Consider the following 25,225-nt stretch of genomic DNA (forward strand, 5'->3'; position numbering starts at 1 on the left):
TTTCTTTTGTAATTAATATTGCAATTTTCTGTACAGATTTCAGGTACAAAGCTAAGGTTGAAAAAGGTAAGGATGAAAAAGACTTGGAAAAATTTGGACAAAATTTTAATGTATTTTAGTTTCTTCTTATTTCTCCGAAAACCATATCAGTGTGAAATATAAGAATTTAAAAATTGTGTTGATTCAATGTATTCATGAAATTTTTAAAAAAGTGCTGTTTATTGAAAGAAATCAGTCAACAAGAGAACAAAGAGCACAACTACTTAAACCTGAAGAAAAAACGATTCACTGCAAAGCCCCTTTTAACCTTAACTTGAATGGAAAACAAAAGCATCATGCCGTCCGCGTCTGTGGATCCTGCATAAAGGCACTCTCAGCTAAGAATAAACATCGTTAGCCTAACGATACAACACTCAAGTCGAGTATTTCTCTAGAATCTGAAATCAATATAGTGTATTGCAACCTGATACCTTTGTTAGGATTTATTCAAAGCGACATGACTGCATTATATTGCAGGAAAATGGCCCTTTAGAAATAGGATCATTCACTTCGTGGAAATGATATTTGCGGAAGAAAAAGTAAAATCCTACTTGAGAGAAGACTTTCAGATAAAAGAGTAGAATTTATATTGATACTGATAACGAACGTAAAACAGTAACGGTTACGGAAACGTATAAAAGATGACCATAGACATAAAATAGAACAGATAACCACAAACTATAGAACATTCTGCTATAAAAGAGATAACGCAGTAACTAACAACACTCTCATATCACTGTCACAGTATATTCTAATGCCAGTGTATTTTCCAGTTTGCAAACAAAACGCAATTTACGTCACGTCGATCCTTCAGACATCAGCTTTATTGAAAGTAATGTGTAATAGAAATGAATTCCTTTGATGTGAGAAATGGATATGTCTATTCGTTGAATAGATGTATAAATATGAATTTTCTATTTTATCTAGGGTAACTGCGCATGTATATGAAAAATACGGTATAGATAGATAAAAACAATATACATATAGCCACTTCTTGCTCCACGTCCAAAATAACTCGTTGAGGCTATTGAATGATAGGATACCGAGGTATTTAGATAAAATACCGACACCATAATCAAACTTGCAATACAGAAGAGTCATTTTGCAACAAAAATACACCACGTATCGTTTCCAAAATCAACAATCAAGAAACAAAAATAAACAATCTAGTGTTATCCATAAATCATTCCAATACTGATGAATAAAATAACCGTTTAGGAAAATCCAACGGCAAATATACGCGCTAATATTTTCATAAAGAAAATAACAAGTTTGCTACAATAAATAAAAATATAAACGGGATTAACTCCGTTGAAGGCGTAGGCGCTCAAAATATTACACAAAGGGCCCAAAATATACTTTATTACGATTTACAACCCTGCTTCTTCTCAAATTTACTATATGGTGCTAAATTATAAGTGAGGGTAAGTCAAATAAAACCTTATAACTTATCTGATTACGACGATAATTCAAGTGTGAGTAAAACTATAATTTATGACACGTAATAAGAGACCAATAGACTTTTCTTAAATAATATGAGCGCATCTAGTTTCGGGATGATGATTTTGTTGCGATGGTCCAATGTCTAACTGGTGGTCCGATGTCTAACTGGTGGGGTGGAGGTAATAGAATAACTATTACCTCCACCCATAAAACGCTAAAAGTCAATAAAAGGTTTTGTTTGATCCCTAATTATTAAATTTCCACATATTGACAATGTCGACCGAGTTGGTAGTCACAATCATGTTATTCACGCTCTATTTGCGAAACCAAAAGGTCAGATCTAATCAACAGATACACACAGAAACAGTTGATTTCAATTTTGTGAGCGAACAATGACGACCGACACTATTCCACTAATTGGGGACACATAACGATTCCCTCCTGAATATTAGATTGAAGATAAATTTCCCTACAAAGTGGTCGGACAAAGTACCTTTCATAACTGTGAAATACCGTACAATTGCAAAAGTGGAACTCGACCAAGAGATGTTTAAGTGATGAGGGCTCGCTATAAAAGAGGAATAAACGAATTTAAAACACAATGAATTTTTAACCCGACGCTTGCGTTTTGAACTTTATAGCGAGCGTGGTTGAAGGCACACGTTGTTAATTAATAACAGTCTTTTATATCCACAATTTTGAATGGTTCTTCGTAAATTTAATAAATCTGAGACTAAATTGTACCTTCATCCTTAATGAAAGTTAAAATAGCATGCTGACTTGGCAGAATTTTTTACGTTGCCTTTTTAATCAGAACATTACCTTAAAGTTAAAATTAATCAAACAGAGAGGGGAGAAATGTAGAGTAAAGGCTCTGGTTTTAAAACAATTTTAAACTGGATTAATAATCTTGAGTAGCTTTAAGTGAAATTGCTGTTCAACCGCTATAAAAATATATTCTAAGTTAAGAATCATTCAAGCATAGATAACAAACGTAACGTAAAAACTGAGGTAGAAGATATTTTTTCCCTTTTAATTCCAGAGAAACCGTTGGAGCGTAATGAAATAGCAATAAGGGAAATTAATATTGTACGCCCTGTTGCCGGGCCGCTAAATAAATATCTGAAAACGAATCTCGTAATTATTACGCCATCCATCTTGTAGAGGTGTGGTTACACCAGGATCATACACCTACATATGACTGACTTCTCGAGTTATTCCATTTTTAACATCTTTATTTCAACCAGCCTCATGGCGAAGGGGATCACATAATCGTAGACGAAATAGAATCGATAGGAAAATGCGGGTATTTATAATCAGCAGACGACACGGGACTATATTCACGCGTGACATGCGCTGTATTACATCACCTGTATGATGAGATGTTATACAGCATTTTAGGTTTTTTATCATTACTTAGTTCAGAAGCAGAGCAATGCCCAAAAAAGACGTCATTCTTCAATTAAGGCACAGAAATATGATCACCCACTTCTAGACTCTAGTTCAGAACTTTTCCAAGAAATATTAAATAATCAGAAGGTCACGAAAAATATGCCAGGTGGGATCGCAGCTTAATACCGCATATAAGAAATGGAATACCGGAGGGGAACGTAATCAGATAGCTCTTAAATATCAACACGAGTAAGCTGAAAGATCTTACGTAAGAATTTATTGTGGTAAATAAGTGTACCCGCATCAAGATTATCGAAATTTATTTCATGAATAAACAAAATATCTCCTATCGTTAGGTAATATTTTTGTTAAGTCTACCTATCGAAAAAGATATAGTGATAGAGAATCTATTTCCTTTGCCACACAAACTAATAATATTTACTCAATCCAATTCTTAATAAAATTCAGAACTTATTCATGACAAAGCAATTCCATAAATATTTCAGTGTATTAACCCATCAATCTATTTAAGCCTCAGATTATAAACAAAGGTTACAATTCACTAAAGCTATTTCGGGTCGTTTACACCCAGCACTATACATTTGTGCGTGCTAGGCTCTTAGGCGCCGTCTACTTACGTAACTTCGCGTATTGATCGGGCTTACCCCACCCCGCCCCGCGCATCCGCAGCGGCGACCAATCAGAGGCGTCGGTTTAATTTTAATTCGATAACCGTTGGCAGCGCGCGCCGCGGATTCGTCAAATCGTTGCGTATAAATACACGGATAAATCTATGTGTGCGTATTCTATTCATTAATTCCTGTCCCTGTGGTCGCTTTTAGCACTAATTGATTTTGGCTTTTCGATTTAAACGGAGCTTTAAATTTATAGCATTATTTTCTCATGTGAATATAAATAATGTATTGTTATGCGATATAAGATATCCATTGAAAACGAATTTCTGTATTTCAATAATATGAAAAGAGGATTAATTATTTCAATTCGACATAAACGTTATCTCATTAAAGCATTTCTGAAAATAATTCATTATTACGATTCTCATATTTACGCAGTATCCTACAATTTAAAATGAATCCAGGGTAAGTAATCATGTGACGGCAAATCCATACATCATTATCACGCAATGAATAAATTTCTCGACTTTTGGTCCATAATCACAAATGGCACGTTAAATCTCGTATTCATCAATTACGCACCGATGAACCCGAGGATATAAATGATCACATCATAAATCAAATGCTTGCGAGCTGAGCTGAACGTCGGGAGTTAATATCCGAGGTAGGCTGAAATCATTTCGCGATAAAGATATTGTGTGAAGTCAAACTGGAACGCGACAACTATATTGAAGTGAATTTCATAAAAGCACCTTTGGGATCAATTAGTATTTCTAGCTGTTCGAATTATTGGTACTTATACTGAATTAAATTTCAAAGGTATATTTAAATCCAATTAGTAATTTAGTTGTACATTTTACAAAACCAATTCAAATTATCACCTAAATATATCAAAGCCAGATCTGAAGATGACTAGGCTCTTTCGTTCTAGTATAACATTAGACTACTTATAACATAAAACTTGGTAATACACAGCTATATAAAATACACGCAATAAAAGAAACCAATTTTACCGTATTATCGGATGTTTTACATTCCGTCTCTACAATAGTACCGTATTTCAATATTCCCTTTGTACAAGAAAACGCTGTCTAGGACAATATACAATATTCATCTATATCAGTATTGTAGACCTTCAAAAGACTGTTCGACGGGTCTGGTAATGAAATATCTTTCTAAAGAAATATGTACATCTTTAGTTAAGTAAGCAGAGGATATTATAGTAAGGAACCTTTACATTTTCATAGTACAATAGGACAGAAGTAGACGTGCTCACTCTGGAGTGTTACACAAACAAAATGGTGTTAAAGTTATTTATGATTTTCTTTTATATCTGATCTATAATTCGAATTAAGACCTTCTTATTCCAACGTCTACCAAAACCACCCTATCTCTAGTACAGTTCAGAATTATATACTCAATGTGTTGTGATGATTTAATAGAAGTACAAAAGACCTGTTGAATATTCAATCACAAACACAGAAAATGCTTCACAAAGACGCAGTGTCATCTCGACACAACCCTATCCATTCACGTCTTAAACTCTTCTCCATTATTTGCTAAATCCTTTATCTTGAATAGCGGATTTGGAGCAATATTTACACGACCCTCTCATGAATAAGCGATGCCTGTATCTGTTTGAGCAACGCTAAAAGCCCTGTAACGGTATAGTGCCGTATCACAAAGATGGCAGATGGTGGGTTAATCAGGACAGTTCTATGCAAAGCTATAGATTCCAATACATTGTTAGTAGGACTTAGGAGGCTTGGCTATTGAAATTTTTATATATAAGCTATCTCTGGTAGCTGTGACCTTGACGATTGCGCTGTTTGCAACTAGATGGCGTTATATGAAACGTTTACGAATACCTATTCTATTATTTATGTTTGATTCAACCTATGAAAATATTTCCAGTATTTTCTCTATTACCTATCTCAATAAAGGTTTCTCGGCTTTTAAAAATATATACTGTGACAATATAATAAAGGTAAACTTTAAGGCTGATCGAAAACATATCGGTATGTTCTATTCAGGCTACTTCCAATCATGATACATCATTAATATTGCATCATACAGAATATAGATAAATCTGCCATGTCCAATATAAAGTACAAAGTATTTTTCCCTGAACGTCCCGGGGGCATTACACGTAAAATATAATTTTCCAGGATGATAAATTGACGTAGGCACGGTGAAATTACTTGCGTGCCATGTCCGAGCGTGTTTATATTAAGTTTTTAAATACGTTTCTGTGTAAATAATTCAACGTTTCTGCCTTTTACGCCTTTGTTTTGGAAGGACACTTCATTCTACGCATTATCCTAAACGCTGGGGACAATTATTGATTAGAATAATTTTAGTTTTTTCAACTGGACATTATATTGGAATAAAAAAAATAAATAATCTAGGCCTATTTGCCTTCCTTAGCTCCGACTTTTTGTAGGTCCACATAACCCCGTCGAGCCTGGTTTCGATTGATTTCTTGGCGAGTCAGATCCTAGGTTTCCGAAAATGTTGTTTCTAAATATATCCGTTGATTGTCCAGCACCTCCAGAAAGCAGTTTCAAATGGTTACCTACATAAGGTCCTTAAAATAAAAATTAATTTTCCAAATTATTCGGTCAACCAATCTTATAAACGTATTAACAACCTATTACATTCTCTGTGGCTAAACATTTTCTTCTTTTCATAAAATTCATTCTCAAATATCCTGTCCTGTGCAGAAACACCTTCATTCCATTCGGTTACATTAGATTTAAAACCTAGAATTTAATTATCTTCTCTACTTCAGATTAAATTAATACGCGAATGTGGTAATCGATTTTTTGCGGCGATTACACCTAACGAGTACAGTGGCGAGTCAGTGTCCTCGGCCGAGTGCTCGGTTGGTATAAACACTTCAACGAGTGCTCGGCCGAGTACTCGGCCGAGTACTCGGCCGAGAAGAGCGGCGAGACAGTCACTAGAATCCCAATTTGTTTACTCGGCCGAGTACCCACTCGCTATCCCGCTCGGCAGGTATAAACACGCACTCGTCGCGTCACTCGGCCACTCGCCACTCGTTCGTTTCGTCATTGTATTTTTTCAAAGAATTATTATGTATTTTTATTTATTATTTCTAATAAATCCCACAATTCGTTAATAATATCTGGTAACAGCCGATTTAAAACCCGTTTAAATTCTTTTTTTTTCGATCCATTGCAGACGTCCGCGTCGTGATCAAAACTGAACTGACTCGCCACTAGTGAAATACGTGTAAACACCCACTCGGTTCGGCAACTGTCTCGGCCGAGAGCGTATATTACTGACTCGCCACTGTACTCGTTAGGTGTAATCAGCGCATTACTAGAAGCTCCTCTCGACAGGAGGGCTCTCAGAGCGCAGCGCTCGTAAATGTATTACTTAGTGGTAATACATTTAGTGGCAAAATTGATTCCGATTCAATATTGGATTCTGGGCAATAAGAAGAGAGTAATTTAGACAGATTGTGGATATTTTTTTAGAGAACCTTATATTTTGATTGTTAATTTTTACGCCTCTCTTCTTTCTGTATCATAATTAGCAACAATATTTTCGACGTTCCCAAAACCTTTCTTATTTCTCTATATTATATTCAGTTTATTTTTATATCAAGAATGACGTACTAACATCTGCGTCGTCACACATTTTATTGTGTAATATTTCTAGATGGGCGTAGTCTAGATCTAAGATGGGGAATACGAGTCCCGTGTCGTCCATTTCATCCTTTTACTATCACTGTTTCATCCAATTTTGTTCTAGGTCTAAACAATACTTACATTCTACGTATTATTCTATTTTTGTACGCCATTGTATTTCGTTAATTTCAATAGTAGTAAGTTAAAGTATGGCCTGTCCAGCAGTGGACAAATGAAGGCTGATGATGATGATGACGATGAAGTAAAAGTATGGACTTATGTTCCATTAATAAATTAGCAACATCTTTATTTAATGATTCTTTCAGCGATAACACACATTTAGCTTACGAAGAAAACGTAATGCGAATATATTGTATAATCGTGGTACGTGGAGATAACTCGAAAGAAATGCGGTCGAGAAGACGATCCACTGCGTAAAAATATGTGAGATAAAAAAGAGCCATTAAGTATGTTGGATGGGCAATAAACATCCTATCTTGGATTCGATCAGTCTAAAATACCATTGCAACGTTGCTAAATGTTCAACTTGACTTCCAAATTACCTTTTTGCTAAAATCTTCCACCATTTAAATTTGATCGTACACACATATGAATAAAATAAAAAAGAGCGTGTGTTCCGAGCACACGTGTCAGAAGTGAAACTTCCTTGGCAGAATCATGACTTTACTCCATGACGTGACGGTAATGTTATGACACGACCTGAAAATTTTACTCTCAACGCGCCTAAAGAAGTTTCACTTCTATAATCTTATCTATAAGTCTATATACAAGACTATGTTCCACTTGTAATCTCAACAAGACAAAGAAAAGTAAAATAAAGACAACTCCGCAGACAATTAGAAGACTAATTACAGGACATTCAAGTTAGTATTCAGGGCGGAGAGGACATTTGTTTTACGAATGGCATTTGAAAGACGAAACAAGTTTCAAGTATAAAAGGATAAAAGGTTATATCGGATATTACTTCTTAAGTACTCTTTTGTAGGAAGATTGGAGTAGAGATCAAATAGTAATGGGTAGTGCTTCAATGTTGATCAGATTGAAGGTTCCACAGCTTATTACGGAAATAAGCCATAAATAAAGTTCTTCTGTTACTAAGGAACCAGCGATCCTTTAAATTAAGCTTTGAAAAACGGTGAAAAACAGTCTTTAAATCGTTACGTTAATGCAATAGGTAGAAGTTAGAGGTATAAGTTTGTTCCTATTGTCGTGCAGCATTCAAGACTTTATAATTAAATTACTACCAACCCCGAAAACAAACTATACCTCATATCAAATCAGTCCACGCACCACCTTATTCATGCAGAATGGCCATAATACCGAAATCTTAAAAGCCCCCATTATAAAATATATCGGCGCATTAGAACCACTACTTAACCCGGTTGCGAATAACCGCTCGGAGCAAGGTCGGCACAAGGGCCAACTTACAGCTGAGGTAAGTCTGAAGTATTAACTTGGGAAAACTACCTATCTCCAACTCTTAGAGAGTTGTTCAAATGCGTTATAGTATAGTGGAACGATGCAATTTAAGGTAATTCGATATAGAAGATGGATCTTGATTCAGAAATATTCTTTACGTAAGAAACATCAGAGTAGAGTATCTAAATCCTACTATCCTATTAATATTATAAGCGAATGACTGTAAGATTATTCAGATGTTTGTTACTCTTTCTCGCCGAAACAGCTGATCATTCCTGTATGAAATTTAGTACAGGGAAAGCATCGGGATCCAAGTATATGTGTTTTAGAAGGCAAATTCCAAAATTGTCATACAATTAAGTCAAACGACAGGAAATTATAAATTTAAGAGTCCACAATGATGAAACGATCAGGCGGAATTTATTGATTTTAAACACTAATACCATCAGACCATCGAAAGGTTTCATATCAATCTATAAATAAGTAATCGGATAATCGGATGTAAAATTTATATCTTTCCTATTTTATACGAACCAAACTTTATCAGTTATGAAAAAGTAGAAAAATCCACAAAGGAATCTACATATTAACCTATTATTAAAAATAAATAGAACTCGTTTCACTTATAAATAAAACACCAAGCTTCAACAAATTGTAACTGTACTGTTATCAGCTACAAAATAATTCCAAGCGAGCATAACTCACGCTATAAACCATAAAGTGCGACGTAGCCGCGTAATTTATATTCCTATATTTTGCTATTAATAAATCTTGTTGCATGTTCTCTGAGAAGTAATTTAACTTTAGATGTAGTTGTAAGTTCTGATTCTTGAAGTATTTGTACTTAAAACATTTTTCTGACAACATACTGGTCTACGGTCAAAGCACGAAGGTGATCACAGAACCAAGTCTAATTGTAACCTTTTTCAGACAGCACAGAGCTTATTTTTGAATTACCATTATCTACAGCTAAAAAGTCAGTAACATCTTTCATCAAATAAGCCCTCACATTTTGCTACATGACTGCAATAATTGAAAATTTTCAATTTTCCCAGTACGTAGATTGAAACGAAATTCTAGTCTTGCAGCAATTCAACTGAGCAAAATCCCGCAAACGACATCACACGGCTCAGTGGATGCGAAAGGTCAAAGTTCAGCCCGCATTACAAAGTCATACTGTAGCAGTTCTGAATAAACATAGTTCCTTTGTACTTAGTAATAATATCGCGAGTATGGATCTTAGGAATCACTGAAACCTTTCATGCCAATAACTTTGCCAATCCATTTATTCTTTTGCAAACTTCGAACAAAAGCTACGAAAATGTAAGAGAATTTCTTTGTAATCATATTATTTTGTAGCTTATATCTGGTAGGGTTATTTAATATTAATGTATAGACTAGTCTCTGATACAATTTCAATAATATGCTATACTTCTCGTATATCAACTTGAGGCAAGGGAGTAATCGAGTTACCTGTCGGTAAGCACTATACCAAACTATATTATCTATCTGGTTTGGCATATGGATTTTGCTAACAGTTGAAATAGATTTGGAGATTTACGGGAAAACAAAGAAAGCTGTTACAGCATGTACACTTTCATTCCTACCGACTTTATGATATGTCTACGAAAGGTAATTAAATCTGTAATAACATTAATTTCTGACTTCTAGATTTGTAGAAATTTCTTTAAAGCATCGTGATTAAGCTCGTTCGTAATCTTGTCTTATAATGTTTGTTACTAAATTAATCAAACAACCACAACGCGTCTAGAAAGATCAGTTCCACAATCCACATTTACAAAAAAATCATCTAAAAATGTAACGGAATGACAACGAAAGCATAAATTTAACTCTGAAAGGTCAGCAGGGACACAAAATTGGGTCAATGCGAACCAATAGCCGGAAAGACCTGCAGCATATTAATTGAAAACTTCTTTTTCCCCTTTTTGATATTACGACCCACATCCGACGGGACTTATCTTTCAATCTGCGGAATTAGCCGCGGTGAAAAGCTTAATGTGGAACTGCTGAGGGTAGTTTTTATTGCGAAAATAAACTGCTGTGTGTTATTTTTATTGCGTCGAACTTGACTTGTTAATGCGTCATGCTGGGCTAAATATAGGCTTATTTTCTATGTTTATCTATCTAATATCTAATATATGTATATTATAAAGGCGAAAGTTTGTATGGATGTATGGATGTTTGTTACTCTTTCACGTAAAAATCTCATCATCTGTCCATAAACGTTCCCACTGCTGGGACACTCCCTTTATCCTTTGTGGTGGCTTCTTTTGGTTATGTATGTGTTCATTTTCTGACAGGTCCTGATACACGTAAGCATACATGCATAAAAATGTATTATTATTCTAAGGACTTCCAGTTTCCGTAATTCCTTGAATAACTGTTCAAATATTTCTTTGAAAAACCTGCTTATTTATTCCAAATTTACTTACGATACATATGCGAAAAGCCCAACCCATAATACATAGCTGTGAATAGACCTGACTAGGAGATAGGAGAGACCTTAAAAATCGATTTGGCGATAACGTGCGACAGAGACGGACGAGCAGACAATACAGAATGGCACTTTCAAAGTTAAAATTACTGGCTCCACTCATGACTCAATACAGAGATGCAATCAAGTCAAGTACTAGATTAACTTTGCTGAAAGGACGCCAATCGAGTTTGCGCCGGAAGCGGGTAGTTCTCGTTTCGCTTCGAGAATATAGGTTAGAAATCCATTTTACATTTGCGGGAATAAATCTGATCACGAAGTTATTGGGAGCCTGCGCTCGGATGGAATTTTCGAGAAATTTTACGTAATTCGGTAGTGCAAAGTAATGGAAATTTCTACAATTGTTCAGCATATAGGAAAACTGGAATCTAAATGCATTTATTTTTAAAATAATGTTCGAGAATAAACAGAATAAATAAATGCGAAGTACACTTCTTTTAGACTAATAATAACGCTCTTCAAACGAAAAAACTTGCCCCTCTCTAGAAACTTATTAGTTTCAATACAATTTTAAATTCGTTCAGTCTTCCCTTTGAATGCAGATAAATCTGTGTAACATTTAAAGTGATAATGAAAGAAATAAAATCTTTATAAACTTTCACAATTTTTCAATAGAATCCAATCAAATCCACCCCGTTTCGATCTGTTCAGAGCTGGCGATTTGCCAGAACTTAGCTGCAAATAACTAAAGCTGCTTTCCCTGCATTTCAATACTTCAGGAAAATTGTACAATAACGTCATATACAAGTAAATGTTGAGATTTGATGAAATCTTAAGAAAAGTGATTTTAAAAGAACGATTCTTATATAGATAATCATTAGACGGTTCAGTGGTTGCTTAGCGACCTTAATTATTCTGCTAAAGGATGTGGTTCGGATCTCCACTACTGGAGTATCTGCGTGTTCATATTTTACCTTGATAAAATGTGATTTTCCGAAAACGAATTTAGGTTATCTGTTGTGTCCTTTATTTCAATCTAAACATTGCAAATTACATTATGAAAGAACTTGTTTCTAAGAACGCGAGAAAAACGTGTATCAAAAAATAAAATAAAGCCAACTGTTTTTGAGACAAAAAATATATCTCAAAATCGCCATAGCCCACAAGGACTTATAACACCTCAAACATGACATAAGTACGCGACCAAAACATCTTCCAGAGCCGTAAACGTAATCAAAGGAATCCAAATTTATATTACTGAACGAAAATACACAATCCCTTGGGGTGAGTTGGAAACTCGTTCCAAGTTATCGTCCACGCTCCTTAATCAAAGTTATCGGACGACTTCGCGACTAATTGGGGAGCTATGCGACGTTCCCGGCTATTTGTTCACTGCTACCCGTGAGTAAATGGTGTTTCTTTTCGGGAATTCGCTTTATATTTTCTGATTATACAATTATAAATAATGAATACAGGTATGTTTCTATCTTTTCAGGATTTCTCGTTTTGTATTTTTTTCGATTATACAGTTAAAAATTATGAATATGTATAATATATAAATTTTCTTGTCTTTCAATTTTAGTATGTAAATTGTAAGATTTGTCAAGGAACGTATTACCCACAGAACAGTAAAAACATATAGAAGTGCTATAATGTCATAATTAGTATGAAAACCAGTGTCGCCAAACCCACACATTTAAACCGATAGTTATACAGTACACTACAAGTAAACTATGCCTTTGATTGGACATCTTAATTTGAGTAAAAACTGACTTAGGTTATAAATTCAGCATTTCAATATGTACCCTAACGCGCCATGTTACGGTTTATTTTAGTATAACATCCCTAGGTATATTAGCTGTTTTGTTTCTCAGTGCACAGAAATTCCAAATTCGAAAACATTCAGCTACTCCACAACAGAGGGCGTTAGTTTTCGATAGATATAAATTTGAAACGCAACACATAGAGATAAGGTTGAAATTTGTGTCACTCAACATTAATGACATTAACTTGATATTTATCTGATGCTATGCTCTGAGGGATGTCAGCCTTGTTATCGATAATTCACAAATAAATATTTTTTGTGTATTTTTTTCTTTCTTTTATATGAGTATAGTATAATGTGTCACATTTTGGAGTATGTTTATTACTACTAAGTACGTCTTTTCATATTATTATTATTAAATAAAAAACGGAATAGAATAGTATTAATCTATATTTACAAAATACAAACAGAAAATATGCATTATTTTAAATCTTGGAACTGCCGTAGGTTTGCTGTATCGGTGGCCTTTGTTAGACCGCTTAGTGCTGTTCGGCATCCAGTTAACTCGCCACGTTGCATTTATCCATTTCTCTTTTAAATTAGCCTCTTTGGGAAATCTATAAATAAATTGGACAAATGAAAGCTAAGGAAAAATAAAATAAAATTTAATATTTATAATGTTTGTCTTTTCGTTTCGTTCGTTCGTTTAAGTATCGATACTGTCGATATACGCCACAAGCATCACTAAAGCGACATTCGTTTGTTTATTGCAATAATATTCCAGAAAGTCTTGTTTGCTGTTCAATCTATAATAGTACTAATTTCTTACGTATTAAGGTTCATTTTGACTAGATATTTGTATACAATTTTGACAAATTACGACAAGCGAAGTTATAACATAAAATATAATTAAAATAAATAAAAATAAGACTTACCGATGGTATGAAATGCCTTCATTGCTGATATTATTTCGTCTGCTATCATTTTTGCACTCTAATACCGAACAACACGTCCTAATTAATGAATAAATATGGAAAAAAGGTTTGACAGCTGACAACCGACTCGATTATTTGTCTGCGCATAACTGAGAGCAAGTTAGGTGATCTTACCTTACTAGTGACACGTGGGCCACGCCCACATCACACTTCTATCTACTTTACTGTTCTGTGGTATTACCGATATACCTACCAACGCATTAACGATTGTAAATATACGACACGGAATTGTAATTTTTATTACAGTTTAATCCTTAACGACCAAATTTTATGAGTAAAATGACTCAGGAATGTGCCCAATTTGTAAATTCATGTTCTGAATAAAGGAAACACCCAAAAATTAACAGGCTAGAGACCCTACTCAATGTACGCTAACTTTTAAATCATTAAATGCGACATAGCGATGCACGACCACCCTAAGTCGGGTGTTACGACGCTATTTCTTTTGCGAAATGTTTTCAGATACGGTAGAAGATAAAAGCAATTGTATTTATTATCACAATGGTGCTTTCAGTACGCTCTCGCATTATAACATTTATCTATGAACAGTGCAAAGCAATATAAATACTTTAGAGCAACATGCAGAGCAGGAATAACTTGGCACTTCTGAGTGAAAGTAATTTTTCATTAATAGATAATTTCTTTTTATTATTATCAATAAAGAATGGATTGATTTGACCTCCAAAAAGTCATTAATGGTTCTAAATACGAAAATGACCATTTTATGATTCCGACCATTAATTTTATGAACCTCAATGGCTGAAAAAGTGGAAAAGATAAATCAATATTCCTCTGTCCACCTAATAATAAGCTATTATTGGGTAAGATTAAGAAATTTTAAACGTAGTATAAGAATGAACCGCTCCATATTTGTAAAACTCTAAATTAATAACTTCATTTAACTTCTATATTCTATCGGCCTTACTAATAAAAAGTTAACCAATGGATAAATTTCTACCATTTTCTACCATAGCTGTGTCCTGCTCTTGCTCACATGAAACGTCAATCATAAAAACAAGACAGGTTATTGCAATAACTAATCCATTGCATAGCGAATGGGTAACATTTTATTAGCAAGACCGTTTATCTATTCTATATCTGACCGAAAGGACAGGGTTAAAAATAAATACGGACTTTTAGTATTAACGAGTACACGCTACACTATTTGCCCATCGTAAAGTCCTATTTTATTCCTAGTTCTTGTCCATCGGCTGAAACACCGAAAATTTATAGATAATCCGTCCAACTACCGTCTAACCGCCAATATGTGCATTTATCAACGTATACCTAACTAAATATACATACTAGACGATATCCAGTTAATTCTCTAATCGACAACACAATGTACAAACCACGGGGTATTCCATTACAGGCGACTAACGCTGACTTGGCGACAAAATCACTTCACATTCAGTTCATTTGGTAGCTAACGTCGCGCAATAAAATCGAATGCGGCGACGCGTTACGATTGTAGCCAGATGAATAAATTCTAGTAGTAAAGTACCAGATTTCTAGAGAAGTGCTTTTTCTATTTTTATTTTTTATAGTATCTATTAATCATGCTTGCATATAAAAAGATATTAAAAATTAAAACTTATAAGTAAGAAGACCAGCTCAGAGGGCGGCTTTGTCACTCTGCCACTTCGAGACAACAAAAATCATTTTGTAAAAGGTATATATTCTATGTGTCCGTACAATTTATTATCTGTCACCTGAATTAAATGTAATAAAAAATAAAGTCTAATTTTTAACGGTTTTGTGCCCATAATGCCTATGGTCAACTAAAATAAATCCCTATAATATAAACTGTTTCGTCCTTATTCCCTTGTTCCCTATAAGCCAAATAGATAAAAAGATACAGTTCAAGATAGGGTTCCTTTATATTGTTCTCAGTCGTAATCTCGAAGCATAAAGCTCTTAGCGCTAAAACGTGACCGGAAAAGCGATGCGAGGCACTACTACTTCTATACAATTCGGAGGTCTCATTAACTAAATTAGAGTTCAACCTGCTAGAAATAAAAAGACCGTAATTCGCTTGCAAAACATCGAAACGCAAACTTTTTCAATATCCCATTCTCAAGGGATTGAATCTACATCGAGAAGTTCATCGCTGCTCCCAAAAGCATAAAACTAATTCCGTTGAAACCGTTGCTACCGGAGATGGGGGCAAAATTGTTATTTATGCCCTACGTCCAGGGAAATCGTCTGTTTCAGTGACGGTACAGATTTCCCCGGCTTTTTGGGTCAACGATCCATTAGGGTGAGTTCCAGGGAACAATGCTTTGCCATGTGGGATTGCAGGATAAAAGGTATTAGTTGTACGCATTTCTTGTTACGCCTCGTTAGTCTGACGTAGGTATCGTATAAATAACGGTGTTAAAACATATTGCTATCATTTATAACTAATGGTTTGATAACTTAAGAATAAGTCATTTTCCTAGTTTTTACGTTACAGGATACACTTGTAGTCCAGTGTCCAAAACGAACAAAACTATACACATTTAATAACCCAATATTTCAGCAAACGAACGGACAAATCTTCTCGACTTCTGAAAAATCAATTCTATACTACGACTCACGTTTTCCTCGACGGTCTTCTTGATCTTGGCGCTCGCTTCGCTCACTTTAGCGCCCGCCTTGTTCACGGCGGAGTACAGGAAGTTGCCGAGCGACTTGGCGCCGGCCACTGCTTTCGTGGTCACTGTTAAATACAATATCCAGTGTCTATTATTTCGCCACGTGCATGGCATTATGTAGAATCCGCGATTACATTATTTTTATTAAGATTTATTACAGGTTAAGTTTTCAAGTGTGATTGAATTGCGAATAAAAATGTGAAACCTTGGAAATGAGCATGCGTTGATTGATAAACTTAAATAAAAAAAAGTGGCAATTAAAAATTAATAGCAAAAAAATAATAAATTATAATATTTAGCTTTACAATAGAAGTAAATATACTCATCGATTACACGGCCCAATTTATAAACATTTAGAGAGATTTAACTGTTTCAAAACAAAAATGTTAATCGAAGAATTAATAATTTCAATATCAAGATATATTATACAAACATGGTTATTTGCAAAAGCAAATAATAAATCAAACAGTCATTCCATCAAAACACGTACGCAAAAGTTCAGCTCAATTACTTTCAAATTCAGTTACAAAATACCCCAACAAATTTGCACAGCGAATTAAATAAAAGTTTGTAAAAGCGGAAATTTTTATTTGGATATAAGCTGATATATTATTATATAAGTAAGAAACGATGCTTTGGAATCTGATTTTTGTTGTTCGGAATTATAGTTACCTTTATTATAAACGAATTTATTTTTAATTTGAATTCAGTAATTTATGTAGGTGATGGCTACCACAAAATGTAGTTGAGAATACAAAAAAATAATGTATTTATTGAAATCCTCATTATGATTTTAAAAAAGGTAGTGTTCAAATTATCAAGTCTATAAAAGACAATAAAATAGTAAATTAAATTGATTAGACATATTTGTTGCCAGTTGGCATTATACTTGGCACAAATTGGACACTTCGTCGATTATGCCTATTTGTTGCCAAGTCACCTCTTAGAATATCGATTTTGTTAAAGAGACAACCTATTTCCTTAGAATATGAACATTACTTAATTCAGCATCAGTTAAATTAGGGGAAATATTTAATTTTATAATGAAATGTGGAACAAGTTTTGTTGAAAAATGACATTTTTTATTCTGGCGTCTTGTCAGATAGGCTTGGCAGAAACCTGATACTGCTACAAAATGGATGTCAATGAACTATGGCCTATGGCAATGATATCAATTCTTTGCCAAGTTGCCAATACGACTGTAAAACTAACTCATATCATTTATCAATGTATTTAAATGAATGTTAGCTAACATTAAAAATGGATATGTTACAGCCACAAAACGCATATAATAAGGCAACAATAATTATTTTGTTGTAATGTTCAGTTTATTACCTACATATTATTTTTCAATAAATTCAAATCCTAGAATGAATTCAAGTATATATAGGGTGTTAAATGCTAATATACTTTAAATAGTGTCATTCACCGGGTAACATATCCAAGTGGCTATTACATAAGTGTCCATATCTTCAGTCACTGGCATAAAAGTCACTCTTGGCACGAATTAGTCAAAAGTATCGTGTGCCAGTAAAACCTATCCGTTGCCAAGTAGGTGTCTAAACCTCTATCGATTAATCAAAATTGTGAGCCAAATATGTTTTTCCAACAACCATTCATTTTCTGCATCACTGGATACTTTTATTACGCAACTAGAAAACCGATAGCGTATTATTTTTTCTATTTTTTTCCAATCAACCTCTCCTAATACAAATTGCACATGCAAAAACGTTATTTTTTAGCAAGCGGATTAATTTATATTTTTAATAGAGATATTGCATGAAAAATAATGGTATAACATACAAAAAACAGGCATAAAAAATAAAATAAAAACAATACTAACATTCTTGCATATCGGGCACGTCTATGGCGTCTACCGAGAAAATCTTTTTACTGTGTGATGAACCTGAAAATGTGCAGAAAACAAAGAACACTACAAATAGCAACTACAAAATAAATAACAAATGTTGAACGAAATGAGCATCTAATATGATAAAGGTGCATGTAGATTGAATTTAATTTCATCAATATATGGCAAAAATTACAGCATTCTAGCATTTTGGAAGTCCATGATGAATATATGGTCAAAAATCTAAGAAAAGTCTAGTTAGATCATCACATTGCACGATACACGATTTGAAATCGAAAATTACAAGGTAAGGTGGGTTGTTAGGTACCTTGTAATTTTCGATAATACAATATAAATGATAATTACTAGCCAATTACTAACTGAACAGGAGAATGTATCTAATTTTGCCTTGAATTTGCATCCCTTTGTTACACATGCCTTCCTTTAAAATAATTCCACAATTACCTGACTTAATGTAAGATAGTTACGTAATCCATTCTTAAAATAGACAAAACTATGGAAATAGATGAAACATAAAATGATAAACAAAATGAGAACCTCTGTGGTTTTTCAGTACTTCAGTTTAAGGGTATATTTTCAACATTCAGCTTTCTCTCTGACTCATATTACAAAGAGCGACGTATCGCAAAATGTGACCCAATTCTTCGCCAAAATGTTAGAAATGATGAAATTCAATTCTACCTATATGCATCTAAATAGTTATTTAGGAATACGTTTTGATGTAGGGGTAGTATAAAATGAAATATCTAATCAATTCTGGGAGCAAAACGAAAACTAGCTCCTTATAACGGGAAAATGGTAATCGTGTTACTCCCATTTCATTGTAACTACACAATTTTAACTGTGTAAAATAAAAAAAAACAGGTTTACAAGAAAAATCTAACTCTAAAAAGCTAACAGTTCGTATGAAAAAGCTCTGTACGATTTAGACTTTTGACTGAACTTTTATTCTACTTATGCCCTTTTCATCGCTTATGTGATAATGGGATAAAAAGACTGCAATATTTTGACAGAATTTGACAAAATTCCACGTTTTCTTACGAAATTACAAAACGGAACATTGCAAGCTTCATCCAGCGGTTTGCCATACCATCGACAATTATTCAATCATAATTTTACATAAGATTCAAAGACAAACTTTTAACATACTGTATATTTAACTAGATACGCGACTAATTCAATTCAGCACCTAGCAAAAAAAAACACTATTGAAGTGAAACTTCTTAATCGGGGTTGGAAAAAAATTTAGTGTAACATTTTTTCGTTACGCGCCATCTTTTTCTTATCCCTACCACGCGTGATTCTACGTATTTCTGTAAAGTTGCATATAGTAAATTATTTTTTGAAAAATAAGGTCATAAAGAAGTTTCACTTCTTTCGTGTGTACACTAGTACGCACACATTTTTATTTTCATAAAAATACACAACACTAAACAAAACCGCTCACCGTTCCCAACGCCCGCGGGCTGCTCGTCGGTGGGCGTGCCGCCCGTGGAGCCCGGCCGGCTGTCCGCGCCGCCCGTCGCGCTGCAAGTACGCTATGTTACGTCACGTACTTACATGTTATGTGGTCTATGGTGTATAGTGTGTCAAAAGGACTTGTTTTCGATGGTGGATTTTGTGAAAAAAAAATTTTTTTGAAAAAAAAAAGAGAATTTAAAGTCTGACAGTCCTACTTTTGAAAATGTACAATAGACCTTATGAAGACATATTGACTGTTGTGGATATATTTCAACCCATTGAGCCCCGAACGGCCCGATCGGTCCACGACACAATAGATTTTCTATTGTGTCTGTGATTCCGGGGCCTGAGTTATTACAGAGTCCATCTTTTAAACGGACATAATATTATAAAAGAATAGATTAGAAAAACATTTGAAGAGAAATTAAGCATCATTCAATTCTTCCCTGCTTGTATTATTAAAACGATTGAAGAAATTTATCAGTAAAATAAAACTTCATTGCGTCCAAATGTTACGAAAAAAATATTGCATTGGAGATGCTGTAAAACCAATTGATTTAATACTACTTGTCTGCATAATTAATTAGCTTTTTAATCGAAAATTAAAAAATCTTATATAATCCAGCATAAGTGGCCAAAGCTATCAACCAAGCTCTTGTTTTTTGTACCCTCAAAAATATCTTTCCAAAATATACTGTAGTTATATGAGCTAAAAAAATGTTTATATTGTAGTACATTATTTTAAAAAGAGGGTGTGGTTCCCTAAATACCTACCTAGACTGTTAGACATTACCTAGACATAAAATCATGCCACAATATATGTTAATATGCCTTTAATTTCATTGTAATTCCTTAACATATTTTTAAAGATAATATGGTTATAGCAACAAACTTTCTCATTCAAAAAAAATCTAACCACACCCTATTCTTTTTTTTTTTATTGATATGAAATTTGCATATTTTCATACATTTTGTCTGTAATATAGTAACTGGAATATATGCCTAGTGTTCAACAACATAATGTTCACATTTTTTATTAATTTATGTACATTTATTTATGTAATCTATACTGTATCATGTAAAGTGTTTAACTTTGAAATTTTTAACTACTCATAATAAGTATTAAGAGAAAACTTATTCACTTATTCAAAGAATAACCTTTTATAAGTTTCACAACACTACTAACAATGGTGATAAAAAAATGGGGTTTCAGCAGAAAAAATGAGTTTACATTATAAAAACTACATTCAATGTTTCTTTATTTGATAAATTCAAAGAACCTGATATTTTACTGAGTAAATTATGTAATAACAATATGTTTGAAATGTTGAAATAAGTGATTTAAGTTACCATTGTTATACAATTTTGATGTAAATGAAATAACATGCATCTCTGAAACAGTGCCAAGATATATCCAATTAAGTAATGTTACATAATCTGTGCTTATTCTACCAATTTTTAATCTATAATATGAAGTATAGTGGCATAATGAAAAGCTTGGTGAGCGAAATGAATTTTGAAAAAAGAATTTTTTTGGCATGCAATTTCTGGCCAGATGTTTTTAAATTTCAAAAGCACAGATAAGAAATGACACACCAAGAAGCTCTGGACAGCAAACTCATTCAATCTGCAAACCCCGCATACCTAATGTACCTAGAATTGTCATCGTCCTCTTTCGCCTCTGGCTTGGGCTCGGCCACTTCTGCGGTTTCCACCGGAGCAGCTTCAGGAACTTCGGAGGGTGCGGCTTCATTTTTCCGGAGACCAGGGATGGGGATCCCGGCGCCAAGCCAACCAGTCATTTGAGACTTCACATTGGTGATGAGGTCCAGCTTGCCTCCCTTGGTTGGACTGCAAGAAAATTTTATGTAAATTTTTGCCAAATTTCAATTATAAATGTCTGGAAGCAAATTAACTGTATAAAAGGTATTCCTAAATGATTCCAATAAGAAGAAAAGAGCAAACAGCCCAAAAATTCATTGACCCCATTACAATGTGGATCAATATTTCATATTATGCAACATGCGAATGATCCACGAATTTTAATTATTCGTGTCGCAATTTCGTTATAATTTTATTGCACTGCGCAGAATTACCGAAATGTGGAATGCACTTTGAATAAAAATTTCGGTCCCTCCCTTTAATGTTAAGCCTTTGACGATCTATTATCAAGTTATACGTTTCTTATTCTGTACATTCCAAGCTCTCTCGACGCCTATAAAATTTTAAAAAGAATTTTATATGATCAAAGAAAAATGTAAACAAAGAATATACCTTTGTTTGTCCCCTTCTGCCGTAGTCTCTACAGTCGCGTCCTTGGTTGGGGTGGGTACCTCTTCATCTTGGGGCTCGCCTTTAGCTGCTCCCATCCACGAACTGACCTGATTTGTGAGTCCTGAAAACATTTTCACTGCCACTAGATAGCTACACGACACAAGCACTCGATTCTAACTACGCTGCGAGAGATTCGCACATGACACACGCGTCGACTGCGAAGCGCCCGATGAAAGCGTGATCAGCTGAAAAACTAAATGGAACACCGCAATCGACCAGCAGAATCAAGGAAGTTTTCATTGCGCATGAAAACTTGCGCACCTTGGACTATTGTGTTTGTAATTTTTCAACATACGTCAACGTTACATTCCACGACAGTTCCATACCAGTGCAAACTTAGCACCCCATCAATGGAATTTTGGGTCGAAAATGACCTTGATCGTTAGGTCCCCGTTAGGTCCTTTAAGGTCCCACAATTTTTTCGTTAGGTCCCCTTTAGTTTTTTTTTAAATAATTTTTTAAATTTTAGGTATAAAAAAAAATGCACTTTAGCACCCCATCCATAGAATTTTGGGTCAAAAATGACCTCAATCGATAGGTCTCCGTTAGGTCCTATAAGGTCCCACAATTTTTTCGTTAGGTCCCCTTTAGTTTTTTTTTAAATAATTTTTTTTTAATTTTAGGTATAAAAAAGTTACACTTTAGCACCCCATCCATAGCAAAATTGGCAAATTTTATCAAAATCGTATTCTTTACCGTTAGGTCCGTATGGGCTTCATCATTGAAATTGTTGAATTATTTATTTTATTAAAATTATAAAATAATAAAAACCTGCGCATGCGCCTTAGAGCATTAAGGCATGCGCACATCATACATAAACAGCGCGAAATTTAAAATGGTATCGTTTCATTTATTAAATAAATCTATTGTTCTGAGAGTGCTTATTTATTAAAAACCTACTTTTCAACCTAGAATTAAAATAACCTGGTATTAGTGTCAATCTATGGTGTCAATATATTTTTTGTAGCGGCCACAGGGCCACACTACGGTCGAGGTATAAGTTATAAACAGACGTTCGAACTGGTGCGACCGGACCACCGTACTCGTGCGGTGCGATCGACTCGCCACACGACCGCACCGCACCTAGGGTTGCCAGTATTTAAGATGCCAGGATTTAAGGGTTAACAGCATCAAAAATACGAGTTTTAGTTATTTTTTACGGGAGATAATTAAAACAGCAATGTTAAATAGAGAAAATTTATTTTTGGCATTTATATTTGCTGTTGGAAGAAACAGCTTTTAATAGCTCTTCATTTTCTAAAGCGAATGTATAAAAATCTTTGCACGATAATTTAAAATTACATTTTATTAATTTGCAGCTTCGCCTTTACAGTTTCAATATTCAATTGGTTTCGGCTATCCGTCCAGGCATTGCCGCACAAAGAAAATATTCTTTGTTTAAAAATTATGATTAAATTTACGATTTTTAAAAAAACATTTAAAATATTGGAATTTTCGCGGCCGACTGAGCTAAATAAATTCGTATAAAAAAATAGATACACTAGTGACTAGATAATTTATTACGTTGCTAATATATGAAGTGATTAAAGGCGCAAATTATCCCTTTTTGAAATTTTCGATATTGTCGATAGCGGCGAAAGTATTGTAATTTTTACTGATTTTCGTCTTTATTTTTTTATATTATATGCAGGCGTTAGTAGAAGCTCTGTTTAGTACCAAAAGAAACCTTGAACTGAGTTCTACATGTGACAAAAATACCACATTCTAGCCACGAAGTTATTACGAGATATAGATTTTCAAAGAATGTCAGGGTTGTCCCTAGTAAACAAAATTATATATATCATCTATCTTTTACCAAGTTTTTGTTTATGTTTTAGTCGTTAGTTATAGTCGATATTTCAATATTATATTATTATATGTAGGTACATAATCTTTATATGTAATAAATTAACTGAACAAAAAAAATATCTTAGATTTATAAGACAATTCAATAATATCAAATTAATACAAATTAATCTCCTTTTTTTGTGAATATTTCGAGCATTGATTATAGTAATCTCATTAAAAGTCAAACCGAATTCCTTGAAAATCTATTTCTCGTAATAAATTCGTGGTTAGAATGTTGTATTTTTTTCACATGTAGACCTCAGTTCAAGGCTTCTTTTGGTACAAGTACAAGTACAAGTTACAACCATTGAAAAGAAGAAAACGAAGAGAAAAGAATGGGCAAAATTATATTTAAAAGACAGGGATTCATTCAGACATATGCAGTCATATCATAAATCTTTGTAGAGTTCTAAAATTTATATTATTAATCTTTTTTCAGTATTAGCCACGTCATCCGACACCATCGCCATTGATAACGATCGACCGACGTCCGTTTTGTTTGGCGGTAGAACTATGACTAAAGCTGTAATAAGTATATAGTCTATGACTAATGCGCTGTCCGGTGCGATCGCCCGTCCACACGTGCGAATTTGGTACGGTCCGCACCAAGTTCGGATGAAAAAACCATCGAACCAACCGTACCGTCAATAATAATAATTATGTCCGGCGGACCACTGTACACACGATCGAATATGGTCCGGAGCGCACCAAGGTCACGGTGCGGTCCGTACCAAATTCGAACGTCTGTTTATAACAATAGATTCGGAAAGAATAACATGCAACAAATCATTAATTTGATTCGGGATGACCTTCGCGTGGACACTCGAGGGGGCGGTATTCCAGTGGAACTGCAAGTGATGGCAGTTATTCGATATTGGGGCCGGCATGAGGTAGATGTGACTTGTGCTCTAGTTTTGGATATATACAATAGAAAAGCCTGTATAACGATCTATTACATTACAGATCCAAGAAGATTGTGCTGACATTCACAGAATGAGTCAACAGACACTTTCCCGTTTGTCCCGAAATGTTGCTATTGCGTTAGCTTCTAAAAGTTCGCGTTATATTAATATGCCGTCGAACTCAACCGAGGAAGCCAAAGCAATTAGGAAATTTGAGGCCATAATATGCGGGATGAAGCGTATCATTGGTGCAATAGATTGCACTCATATTAAGATACGCAAAGTGAGTGGAGAGGCTGGACAGTACTATGTTAATAGGAAGGGACATTACTCCATTAACACTCAAGTATGAAC

At 34.3% G+C, this 25,225-nt stretch overlaps 1 protein-coding gene and 1 long non-coding RNA gene across 8 annotated transcripts in view; both read right to left on the bottom strand.

The window, feature by feature from the left end:
- Positions 1-22,418, bottom strand: part of Sap47 (Synapse-associated protein 47kD) — a 35,179-nt gene extending 12,761 nt beyond the window's left edge. For 4 of the 7 annotated variants that reach the window (XM_089707865.1, XM_089707864.1, XM_089707870.1 and 1 more), the window contains exons 1-5: positions 22,062-22,418; positions 21,432-21,638; positions 19,774-19,853; positions 18,300-18,362; positions 16,400-16,521 (exon numbers count right to left, since the gene is read on the bottom strand). In XM_089707865.1, the coding sequence (XP_089563991.1) occupies positions 16,400-16,521; positions 18,300-18,362; positions 19,774-19,853; positions 21,432-21,638; positions 22,062-22,192 (603 nt within the window). In that variant the 5' untranslated portion in view covers positions 22,193-22,418. The remainder of the gene's footprint in view (positions 1-16,399; positions 16,522-18,299; positions 18,363-19,773; positions 19,854-21,431; positions 21,639-22,061) is intronic. The other 3 variants (XM_089707866.1, XM_089707868.1, XM_089707867.1) reach the window with 3 other exon arrangements.
- Positions 13,258-13,995, bottom strand: LOC149479209 (uncharacterized). The gene is made up of 2 exons (XR_016317221.1): positions 13,761-13,995; positions 13,258-13,442 (listed from the first exon to the last, which is right to left on the bottom strand). It is a non-coding gene; the product is annotated as an uncharacterized LOC149479209 (long non-coding RNA).
- Positions 22,419-25,225: the final 2,807 nt, after the last annotated feature.

Source organism: Colias philodice, chromosome 20 (assembly GCF_061535455.1).
Source record: "Colias philodice isolate Cphi_HAF_F1 chromosome 20, ilColPhil1 Martin Lab GWU primary, whole genome shotgun sequence".
Classification (NCBI taxonomy): domain Eukaryota; kingdom Metazoa; phylum Arthropoda; class Insecta; order Lepidoptera; family Pieridae; genus Colias; species Colias philodice.